Consider the following 12286-nt stretch of genomic DNA (forward strand, 5'->3'; position numbering starts at 1 on the left):
TGTGAGAGAAATGTTTGCGGTCAGGGGGCACGTACCTGGGGTCCATTAAATTGATAAGTCTCTTGAAACCTTCCTTTTCGACTGCGCTAATTGGTCGCATGTTCTTGGCAATGCAATGCATAAGAGATTTTGCGATGTCCTTGTGTCTTTTAGATGTTTGCTCGTAGGGCATAAACGCTGTCAGTGTTGACTGCTTCGGACGAACATCCCTAGATTGGCTGATTCTTGAGGGGTGTTTATCAATCCGAGGTGCAAACTCAAACTTTCTGCATGTGCCAAAGAGTGATTTTTCTTCAGATGGTGACTTGGTAGCGACCTGTGTACGGCAGAATTTGCCCATTGTTCTGCTCTTTGTCAGACTTCAAAAAGCCAAACCACTTCCAAATAACTGAAACAGTTGAACCCTTTTCATCAATCATTTCTATGTTGGAAGCTGCTCCTTCTCCATGGCCATCACTGCCACTGTTTTTGCCTACATCACACATTTTTCGTGGTTAATAGTGGCTACTCCATCACTCGAGGTGCTAAGTGGTTTTAAGTCGGCGTATACCTCTCCACGTGCATATTGTCACTTCTCCGCCGCACGTTCCTGCTGCGTCAGAGGTGAAATGGACTGCTGTACCTAATTATTCTATATCGACATTATCGAAAAATGAATCTAAACGTTTTTATACCGTTAGAGGGATGTAATTACCTCGATAATTATTGATATGTCGCCCAGTCCTACTGTAACATAACAAAACGTGGAAAAGGGAAAGAGGTCTGAATACTTTTCGAAAGCACTGTAGCCCTCTTTCATCTCTTTGATAGCGGCTTGTGTTCAAATTTGATTGGGACAGAGACAGGCTCAAAGCCAGGACACGATAGGTCAGCCAACAGGACAAACATTCTGATTTGGGGATGACACTTCTGATAATCCTGGACTGGAGACAGAGTCCAGGTAAAGAATGAGAGATGTTGTAGAGAGAGTGGAAAAAGGCTGTACATAAATGACAAGGTAGAGGGTTGTCATTGTCCTCCAGATCACTTTAAAATGGTGTGGGGAGACAAGGGACACAGGTGGGGCTCCTGTGACCAGAGTAGACACCTACGGACGGGCACGAGACACACGGACAGGCGCGAGACATACACACACGGACGAGCGAGCGAGACACCGAGACACACACACACACACACACACACACACACACACGGACGCGCGAGCGAGACGCACACACGGACGCGCGAGCGAGACGCACACACGGACGGACGCGCGAGCGAGACGCAAACACGGACGGACGCGCGAGCGAGACGCAAACACGGACGGACGCGCGAGCGAGACGCAAACACACACGGACGCGCGAGCGAAACGCGCACACACACACGGACGCGCGAGCGAGACGCGCACACACACACGGACGCGCGAGCGAGACGGACGCGCGAGCGAGACGGACGCGCGAGCGAGAAGGACGCGCGAGCGAGAAGGACGCGCGAGCGAGAAGGACGCGCGAGCGAGACGGACGCGCGAGCGAGACGGACGCGCGAGCGAGACGGACGCGCGAGCGAGACGGACGCGCGAGCGAGACGGACGCGCGAGCGAGACGCACACACACACGGACGCACACACACACGGACGCACACACACACACACGCACACACACACGGACGCACACACACAGACGGACGCACGGACGCACGCACACACGCACGGACGCACACACGCACGGACGCACGCACACACGCACGGACGCACACACGCACGGACGCACGCACACACGCACACACGCACGGACGCACGCACACACGGACGCACGCACGCACACGCACGGACGCGCACACGCACGGACGCGCACACGCACGGTGCGCACACGCACGGACGCGCACACGCACGGACGCGCACACGCACGGACGCACACACGCACGGACGCACACACGCACGGACGCACACACGCACGGACGCACACACGCACGGACGCACACACGCACACGCACGGACGCACACACACACGCACGGACGCACACACACACACGCACGGACGCACACACACACACGCACGGACGCACACACACACACACACACACGCACGGACGCACACACACACACACACGCACGCACGGACGCACACACGCACGGACGCACACACGCACGGACGCACACACGCACGGACGCACACACGCACGGACGCACACACGCACGGACGCACACACGCACACACGCACGGACGCACACACGCACGGACGCACACACGCACGGACGCACACACGCACGGACGCACACACGCACGGACGCACACACGCACGGACGCACACACGCACGGACGCACGGACGCACACACGCACGGACGCACACACGCACGGACGCACACACGCACGGACGCACACACGCACGGACGCACACACGCACACACACGCACGGACGCACACACACGCACGGACGCACACACACGCACGGACGCACACACACGCACACACACACGGACGCACACACACACGGACGCACACACACACGGACGCACACACACACGGACGCACACACACACGGACGCACACACGGACGCACACACACACGGACGCACACACACACGGACGCACACACACACGGACGCACACATCAGGCTATGAGTGGTGAGGCGGTCACAGATCGTTTCCTCTCCCACTCACCCCTTTCAAACTGTAGCTTCTTGTGTCTCTGCATAACCTCTGAAGCCACCATGCACTCGATCTGAATGAGGAAGAGAAGAGGAACAGTTAGGAACACGTGCTTTTGATAGCTTACCAAGCGAATATCGGACAGGATGCTTTCAGTTAAACCACAATATTATCAATTACTAAACCCCACTCAATTCCAGCGTCATTAGAACTAGCCCACCTGTTTTAAAGAGAGGAATATATGCATACTGGCTAGCTATACGGAGAGTTAAATGTGGTCATTACAAGACGATGAAAATAACATTTGGTTGTGGGGGTTATCAAAGACGTAGCTGTCATAGCAGCTGGATGAGTACACCGTCTGACTTGAGTTACAAGCCAGGTTCTATTAAAGGGCCAGTGACTTTGATTGATTGGAAACATACAGCCGTGCCACAAACCTCCGAGACAGAGAGAGAGTGAGTCCATCAAGCAAACGACCTGGAGAGGCGAGGAGCGGTGCCCTTGGATTGACCTCAAATTGGAGAGAGATGCAGGAGAGCAGAGCCCATCCACTTTGTATAAGCACGATGACACGTTTAGAGGGGGAGCAAGAGCTAGGCCAGATGATTGCTGTGGTGCGAGGCAGCTAGGCCAGATGATTGCTGTGGTGCGAGGCAGCTAGGCCAGATGATTGCTGTGGTGAGAGGGAGCAGGAGCTAGGGTAGATGATTGCTGTGGTGAGAGGGAGCCGGAGCTAGGACAGATTGCCGTGTGGAGAGGGAGCCAGAGCTAGGACAGATTGCTGTGTGGAGACAGCTTGGGGGAAGGCTAATGTCTGCTCAGCAGGAAACACCAATTAAAACAGTCCTTCTGCAGCTTCAGATCTTAGGAATGGATGTGGAGATCTTTGAAAGACGTGAACAAATGTAATTAATCCAAACAACTCACATACTTATCTATGTTAATAGTAAGTGTTGTTCCAAAGGACTAAATATCAATAAAAGTTGGGCCATGAAAGAAAACAATTTCAGTGACATTTTAAAACCTGTCCCTTTCACATCCAAGACACCAACTTCACTTCCATTGTTTTTGATCAATGCTAATATCAGCAGTTGTTAGCAGGAGCTAAGTACTGAAAAATCTGAAACGTGAATTAAAGTTGCTTGCCCACAGGCTAAGTGTCAAGGTACAGAGACATTAACTATGTGAGTGAGTGATCGGTATCTAAGAAACATTATTTATAAATGCATATATTTGTATTTAATGTACCTGCATGCTTATATTGTGCTTTGTTACTTTATTTTTATTGCGTACATTTTTATCTGTGCCAACGTACTAGGTGCATGTGGCAATCATCTTTGCTGGAATTCCCCTCCCACTTCCTGCTTTATAAATCAAAATGCAGTTCCCCATTAGGCCATAATCATTCCTGCCTCAAGAGTAAGGATGTCATCTCTGTCTGTGGCAAAAAAGGTTTTCCTTGGATCTTTTCAAAGTTGAGGGTGACATCCATCACAGGTTCAGAAAACTCTTGTCTGTGCTGAACAAAAGAGGGAGCCCCATATGCACTGAGCCTGGCTTAACGCCTGTAAGGAGACCAGTCTTACAAGTTTGCTGAGGCATTTCTCAGTGAAACCAAGTAGTACAACGGTGCAGAGTTGGAGTCTGTCACCTTCAAGTCCAGTGCAGAGACTGCTAGGGTGAACTTAAACAGCTAGGTGGAGAAACAGAGGGGAAAATCAATAACATGGTGGGAGGGAACTGTAAACTAACAAAAATAGTGTTGGTGAGTGCCATCTACTTCAAGGGCCAGCGGAAAGAGGAATTTGAGTAGGCCAAAACCAGAGAAGCTCAGTTCAAAGTGAGCAAGATTGTTATCATTTCCACGGCACACTCAATGTACAATTTCCAATTGGCACTCATCCCTGAGGCCAACTGCCAGACTCTGAAGATTCTCAGATCATTCCCATCATAGGGCATGCTCATCATGCTCCCTGATGAGGGCTGAAAAAGCTGGAGTTTCTCCACTGGGGTTGAGAAGCTGAAGAAGAATCTCAAGAACTCTGCGACGTGGACAGAGCCAAAAAGGATGCAGTACATAAAGGTAAGGGGTAAATAAGCAATGTACCTATGACCTGAAAGTAGTTAAGTCCAGCATGGGCATAGTGAACAACTTAAACTCATCCAGGAGCGATTTCTCAGGCATGTCACCCAACAACAACTTGGATTTGCCCAAGGCCTTTATAGAGGTGCACGAGATGGGCACCGAGGCAGCTACCCCCACCACGCTTGCAGAATATGACTTTATCTGCTCCTTTTTGCAACCCTAAAAACACACCTTCAAAGCGGACTACCCCTTTCTGTTCTTAATCCAACACAACACCCAGGACATCCTCTTCTTTGGCCATTACTCTGCCTTAAAGGGATAGTCCACCCCCAGAAAAAATAATAATGAAACTTGTCAATTTAGTGAAAGCCTATTTTCTATCAGAGGGTAAATAAAAATATCCCCCATGATTTAACTTCTACGTGGGCCATCTGTGAAAATCTGGAAATCGCGTAGGAATGTGTCAAAGTGCATTCAGACAGCTTGACGTTTTCCACATTTTGTTATGTTACAGCCTTATTCTAAAATATATATTTTTTTACTTTTATAATCCCTTCTCAATCTACACACAATACCCCACAATGACAAAGTGAAAACCGGTTTCGAAATTTTGGCAAATGTATAATTGTTTTTTTAATTAAAAAAAAATGGTTTATGTACCTAAGTATTCACACTCTGTAGAGACTCGAAATTGAGCTCAGGTGTTTCCATTGATCATAATTGACATGTTTCTTCAACTTGACTTGATTTGTAAAGGCACACACGTGTATAAGGTCCCACAGTTGACAGTGCATGTCAAAGCAAAAAGCAGGCCATTGGGTCGAAGGAATTGTCTGTAGAGCTCCGAGACAGGATTGTGTCGAGGCACAGATCTGGGGAAGGGTACCAAAACATTTCTGCAGCATTGAAGGTCCCCAAGAGCACTGTGGCCCCCATCACTTATAAATGGAAGAAGTTTGGAAACACTAAGATTGGCTGGTGCTGGCTGCCCGGCCAAACTGAGCAATCGGAGGAGAAGGGCCTTGGTCAGGGAGGTGGCCAAGAACCCGATGGTCACTGACAAGAGTTCCTCTGTGTAGATGGGAGAACCTTCCAGAAGGACAACCATCTCTGCAGACCTCCACCAATCAGGCCTTTATGGTAAATTGGCCAGATCCTATGTAAAAACAAAAAGCCACTCCTATGTAAAAACAAAAAGCCACTCCTATGTAAAAGGCACATGAAAGCCCACTTGGAGTTTGCCAAAAAAGCACCTAAAGGACTCTCAGACCATGAGAAACAAGATTCTCTGGTCTGATGAAACCAATATTGAATTCTTTGGCCTGAATGCCATGCGTCACGTCTGGAGAAAACGTGGCACCATTCCAACGGTGAAGCATTGTGGTGGCAGCATCATGCTGTGGCGATGCTTTTGAGCAACAGGGACTGGAAGATTAGTCAGGAAAGCTGAACGGAGCAGAAATCCTTGACGAAAGCGCTCTGGAGCAGGTTAAGGACCTCAAACTGGGGCGAAGGTTCACCTTCCAACAGGACAATGAACCTAAGCACACAGCCAAGACAACGCAGGAGTGGCTTCGGGACAAGACCTTAAGTGGCCCAGCCAGAGCCCAGACTTGAACCCGATCGACTTCTCTGGAGAGACCTGAAAATAGCTGTGCGGCAACGCTTCCCATTCAACCTGACAGAGCTTGAGAGGATCTGCAGAGAAGAATGGGAGAAACATCCCAAATACAGGTGTGCAAAGCTTGAAGCGTCATACCCAAGAAGACTCAAGGCTATAATTGCTGCCAAAGGTGCTTCAAAAAAGTACTGAGTAAAGGGTCTGAATACTCATGTAAATGTGATAGTTTCTTCTTTTTTTTCTGTTTTTTGAAGAATCTCAAATATTCTTCAAAATTCTGTTTTGATTTGTTTAACACTTTTTTGGTTACTACATGATTCCATATGGGTTATTTCATAGTTTTGATGTCAAATCTAGAAAATAGTTTAAAAATGTTTTGAATGAGTAAGTGTCCAAACTTTTCTGGTACTGTACATTTGAAAAATGTAAAAAAAAAAAAAACTTTAAAAAACTTTGTTTGGTCATTACAGGGTATTGTGTATAGCTTGAGGGGAAAAAACTAATTTATCCCATTTTAGACTAAGGCTGTAACGTAACAAAATTTGGAAAAATTCAAGGGATCTGAATACTTTCCAAATGCACTTTATATAACTCGTCACAGACAATCACAATTCATAAAGCTTTTAAAACAATTCCCTGCGCACCAGATCACTTTGGTATTATTGTATGTTGCAAAGTTTCTAGCTAGCTACCTAGCCCAGAGAGGGAGATCGAGAACATTGCATTGCGGGGTTTGTAGTAGACTTGAGCTGCAATAGATTTCCCAAAAATATTTTCACATTTCTACCAATCTCTTTTCATTTTGTCCTTATAACTTTTGTTCACAAAAAAAAAAAAAAAAAAAAATTTAAAAAAAATTTAATTTTTTTTTTTTTAAATGAATCGGTTTCACAGTGTTATTTAACACGGTTAATAATAGGAATTTGTGTTTTGGACTTCCTTGATGATCTGATAATATGCATGCAATGCATTTAGCCTCACTTATGAAATAGTCAGTTTCCCTACTTTGTAGTGTCACCATAGCCAGGTGCCAAATCAGTTTGTTCTTACCAACTGTATTGCTCATTGTCATAACAATGAGTGATACAGAGTTGGAATGATAGCACAAACAGACTGCCATTCAGTCTAGTTTCCCCATCAACCATCACGACTGAGTTGTGTTATGTCTGTGTAACCTACCTTTTGTCTTCTTGATATGAACACATTTTACTTAAGATACTTCTGTCAATTCTGCATTTATTCTGTTTTGCTGAAAACAGCAAGCAACAAGTCCAGTAAAATCAAATGGCATTATCAACTTACCACAACTTTGTGATCATGAATTCACTCACATGTATTCTGGTGTGTGTGTGTGTGTGTGTGTAGATGTAATATCATATTCTTAAAAGTAAGCAACTGTACACTGAAAAGTACAAGCTAAAAGATGGTAGAATACATTAGGCTCTGGCCCCTTCAATATCTGAATTGCATATGTCCCTAAAACAAATTATACAATTACATTTTTTTGTAAATAATACCTCATTTTCCAGTAAGTGTCCTCTTTCTGGACAGGCAGAGTCTGGACAGCTAATAGCAGTTTCGAGCCCCTCTTTGATAAGGAGTTCCACATACTGCTTCAGGCACTGAAATAAAAACCAAGAGTATGAAATTGACCTCACTCCTTGGCCATGCAGTCAATCAGAAAATGTGCAGGCATACTGCAGGGATGGGCAACTCCAGTCCTCAGGGCAAAAGTGCGACACCAATCAGGACCCCCGAGAACTGGAGTTACCCATCCCTGGCATACTGTATGGTGCGACAACCAATGTGCCTCTCCCTCTTTGAACCCCGTAGTAGAAGTTTGATTGTGTCTGGTTAGCTGAAGAGAAGCATGCTAACCACAACATCCCAATGAAACTATGTTCAACTAATGAGACAGTGAGAGGGCCTTCTAAACAAAGGCTCTTCACAGCTACAAGATGTAATATTGCATAGTGCTACAAATCCAGCCAATTCCCTATTAGCAACTGCAGTAAACATGAGTTCATTACCAAACTAAAAGCCACTGCTCTTTCATAGCTCTGATTGAGCTCCACCGACGACCGACTTGTAATACACACACACATTAAATAGTTAATACACACACACAGCAGTCTAAGGCACTGCATCTCAGTGCAAGAGGTGTCACTACAGTCCCTGGTTCGAATCCAGACTCACATCCGGCCGTGATTGAGAGTCCCATAGGGGAGCACACAATTGGGCCAGCGTCGTCGGGCCATCATTGTGAATAAGAATTTGTTCTTAACCGACTTGCCTAGTTAAATAAAGTACATGCACACACACAAAAAGTTATTTTGGTTGGCATTTATGCATGTCCCCATTACCAGTTATTTTGTTGGCATTTATGCATGTCCCCATTACCGGTAAAACATAATCAAAACCAATTTCTTTCACTTACTGTGCTGTTTTGTTGTTCATTTGTTCAGTTGTTTCATTCTCAACCATTAATTTCTATTGAACGCAGTTTGGTCTTTGCATGTCAAGAAAGGTATATGTCAAATAACACTATTTGACGTGTCAAATAACAACAATCTGTTTCAGTAGCTATATAGTTAGCTAGATAACTATATAGCTAGGTGTCATCATCTAAAACAGTTCTTATCGGATTAATGGTGGTCGGCCCCAATAGTGGACTTTGCGGTTAGCCCTCAAAATAAAAGTATGCATAATTCGACTATTTGTATCACTGTCAATGGCATACTTTTATTTTGAAAGCAAACCGCAAATTCCACTACTGTGCCTAATCCTTATTGTGGCTAGCTTTACAACACATAACCCGATCCGGTCGAGCCTCACTAGCCAGATGAGGCTAGCTGGCTGCTTAAAACATTTGCTTGGGCAACAGGGTTAAGTAGCTGGCTAGCTATTTATTTTCATGATCTGAAGTTCAATTTCAATAGGCGAACAACAAGTGGCAACCTAGATAATACTTACTCACAAGGATTCCTAAATCAGTCCTAAGAAAAACTGAAAATGACTGCAGTTTCTATTGGTCATTGTTTTCAGGCTGTTTGTATTGATGCTAGCTAGGCACCAAGCTAAAGCTAGCTACCCCAGAAGTTGCTGTCAAACAAATGATACTTTATTACCAACGCGGTATTGTAAACACATAGTTCGTGGCCGGTGTTTGCAGACTTTTTTGTGCTAATGTATCTTTTGTGACGCGCAAAGACTTAAATGGCGTTCCATAGCACGCATGTCGTGAAGCTAATAGCAGTGACGCTATTACTGTGTAACTCTGGTAGGGCAAATCTGAAAAATAGCGCACTTGGTAGTGGGTACCGGTGCTCGACCAGTTGGTGAAAGCCAACATTACCAACGACAGAGAACGGTAGATTGTCAAAGGCAATGAATTTCATTATCTTGGCTTTAATGGATTTCGCCTTTGAGTTGTCTCGTTGAAATGTTCTTAATCTTTCAAATGACTGCTTGACTTGTTGAATGCTCGATCCACACAGCAGAAATTGTGTGGGCTAGGTTAGGAATGACGTGTTGCATGTGTAGCGCACAATTTTACGTGGTGTTATGTCATGTACCTCCTACATTTTACAGTTAACTCAGTTGTTCACAATTCCTGACATTTAATCCTATTAAAAATTCCCTGTCTTAGGTCAGTTAGGATCACCACTTTATTTTAAGAATGTGAAATGTCAGAATAATAGTAGAGAGAATTATATATTTCAGCTTTTATTTCTTTCATCACATTCCCAGTGGGTCATAAGTTTACATGCACTCAATTAGTATTTGGTAGCATTGCCTTTACATTTTGTAACTTGGGTCAAACGTTTCAGGTAGCCATCCACAAGCTTCCCACAATAAGTTGGGTGAATTTTGGCCCATTCTTCCTGACAGAGCTGGTGTAACTGAGTCAGGTTTGTAGGCCTCCTTGCTCACACACACGCATTCAGTTCTGTCTGCAAATTAACTATAGGATTGAGGTCAGGGCTTTGTGATGGCGACTGCAATAACTTGACTTTGTGGTCCTTAACTTCTCTAGGGTAGGGGGCAGCATTGGGAATTTTGGATGAAAAGCATGCCCAAATGAAACTGCTTGCTACTCAGCCATAAAAGCTAGAATATGCATATATTAGTAGATTTGGATAAAAAAACACTGAAGTTTCTAAAACGGTTTGAATGATGTCTGTGTATAACAGAACCCACTTTGCCTGTGGCAGGAAAAAACCTGAGAAAAAATCCAACCAGGAAGTGGGAAATCTGAGGTTTGTAGTTTTGACTCTTGCCCTATCGAATACACAGTGTATGAGGTCATGTTGCACTTCCTAAGGCTTCCACTAGATGTCATCAGTCTTTAGAACGTTGTTTGAGGCTTCTACTGTGACTGGGGCCGAATGAGAGGGGAATGAGTCAGAGGTCTGCCAGCAGCCACGAGCTCAGTCTCGCACATTCACGTGAGAGCGACCTGCATTCCATTGCATTTCTGAAGACAAAGGAATTCTCCGGTTGGAACATGATTGAAGATTTATGTTAAAAACATCCTAAAGATCGATTCTATACATCGTTTGACATGTTTCTACGGACTGTAACGGAACTTTTGGACTTTGTCTGCTCGTGCGTCATGAAGTTGGATTACTGGGCAGAACGCGCTAACAATAAGGAATTTGGACATAAATGATGGACATTATCGAACAAAAAACATTTGTGGAACTGGGATTCCTGGGAGTGCATTCTGATGAAGATCAAAGGTAAGTGAATATTTATAATGTTATTTCTGACTTTGGTTGACGCCAACATGGCGGATATCAATTTGGCGTGATTTGTCGTCTGAGCACCGTACTCAGATTATTGCATGGTTTGCTTATTCTGTAAAGTTTTTTTGAAATCTGACACAGCAGTTGCATTAAGGAGAAAATCTTTAATTCTGTGAATAACACTTGTATCATTTATCAATGTTTATTATGAGTATTTCTGTAAATTGATGTGGCTCTCTGCAAAATCACTGGATGTTTTGGAACTACTGAACATAACGCGCCAATGTAAACTCAGATTTTTGGATATAAATAAACTTTACCGAACAAAACATACATGTATTGTGTAACATGAAGTCCTATGAGTGTCATCTGATGAAGAACAAAGGTTAGTGATTAATTTGATCTATATTTCTGCTTTTTGTGAATCCTCTCTTTGGCTGGAAAAATTGCTGTTTTTCTGTGACTTGGCTCTGACCTAACAATTGTTTGCTTTGCTTTCGTCGTAAAGCCTTTTTGATATCGGACACTGTGGCTGGATTTACAACAAGTGTATCTTTAAAATGGTGTAAAATACATGTATGTTTGAGGAATTTTAATTATGGGATTTCTGTTGTTTTGAATTTGGCACCCTACAGTTTCACTGGCTGACGCTACCGAGGGTAGGCCATTTTGCCACAACTTTGGAAGTATGAGTTGGGGTCATTGTCCATTTGGAAAACCCATTTGCGACCAAGACTTAACTTCCTGACTGATGTCTTGAGATGTTGCCTCAATATATCCACATAACTTTCCTCCCTCATGATGCCATCTATTTTGTGAAGTGCACCAGTCCCTCCTGCAGCAAAGCACCCGCACAACATGTTGCCACCCCTGCGCTTCACGGTTGGGATGGTGTTCTTCGGCTTGCAAGCCTCCCCCTTTCTCCTCTAAACATATTGATGGTCATTATAGCCAAACAGTTCTATTTTTCTTTAATCAAACCAGAGACATTTCTCCAAAAAGTACGATCTTTGTCCCCATGTGCAGTTGCAAACCGTAGTCTGGAGTTATGGCGGTTTTGGAGCCGAAGCTTCTTCCTTGCTGAGCTGCCTTTCAGGTTATGTTGATATAGGACTCGTTTTACTGTGGATATAGACTTTGTAACTGTTTCCTCCAGCATCTTCACAAGGTCCTTTGCTGTTGTTCTGGGATTGATTTGCA

At 44.8% G+C, this 12286-nt stretch overlaps 1 protein-coding gene across 4 annotated transcripts in view; it reads right to left on the minus strand.

Moving 5' to 3' along the window:
• Positions 1-12286, minus strand: part of LOC110498118 (probable E3 ubiquitin-protein ligase RNF144A-A) — a 71096-nt gene that overhangs the window by 18699 nt on the left and 40111 nt on the right. For 3 of the 4 annotated variants that reach the window (XM_021574713.2, XM_036955096.1, XM_036955097.1), the window contains exons 3-4: positions 7856-7960; positions 2641-2701 (exon numbers count right to left, since the gene is read on the minus strand). In XM_021574713.2, coding sequence (XP_021430388.1) covers positions 2641-2701; positions 7856-7960 — 166 coding nt within the window. The remainder of the gene's footprint in view (positions 1-2640; positions 2702-7855; positions 7961-12286) is intronic. The other variant, XM_036955098.1, reaches the window with a different exon arrangement.

The sequence above is a fragment of the Oncorhynchus mykiss genome, chromosome 19, assembly GCF_013265735.2.
Source record: "Oncorhynchus mykiss isolate Arlee chromosome 19, USDA_OmykA_1.1, whole genome shotgun sequence".
Classification (NCBI taxonomy): Eukaryota; Metazoa; Chordata; class Actinopteri; order Salmoniformes; family Salmonidae; genus Oncorhynchus; species Oncorhynchus mykiss.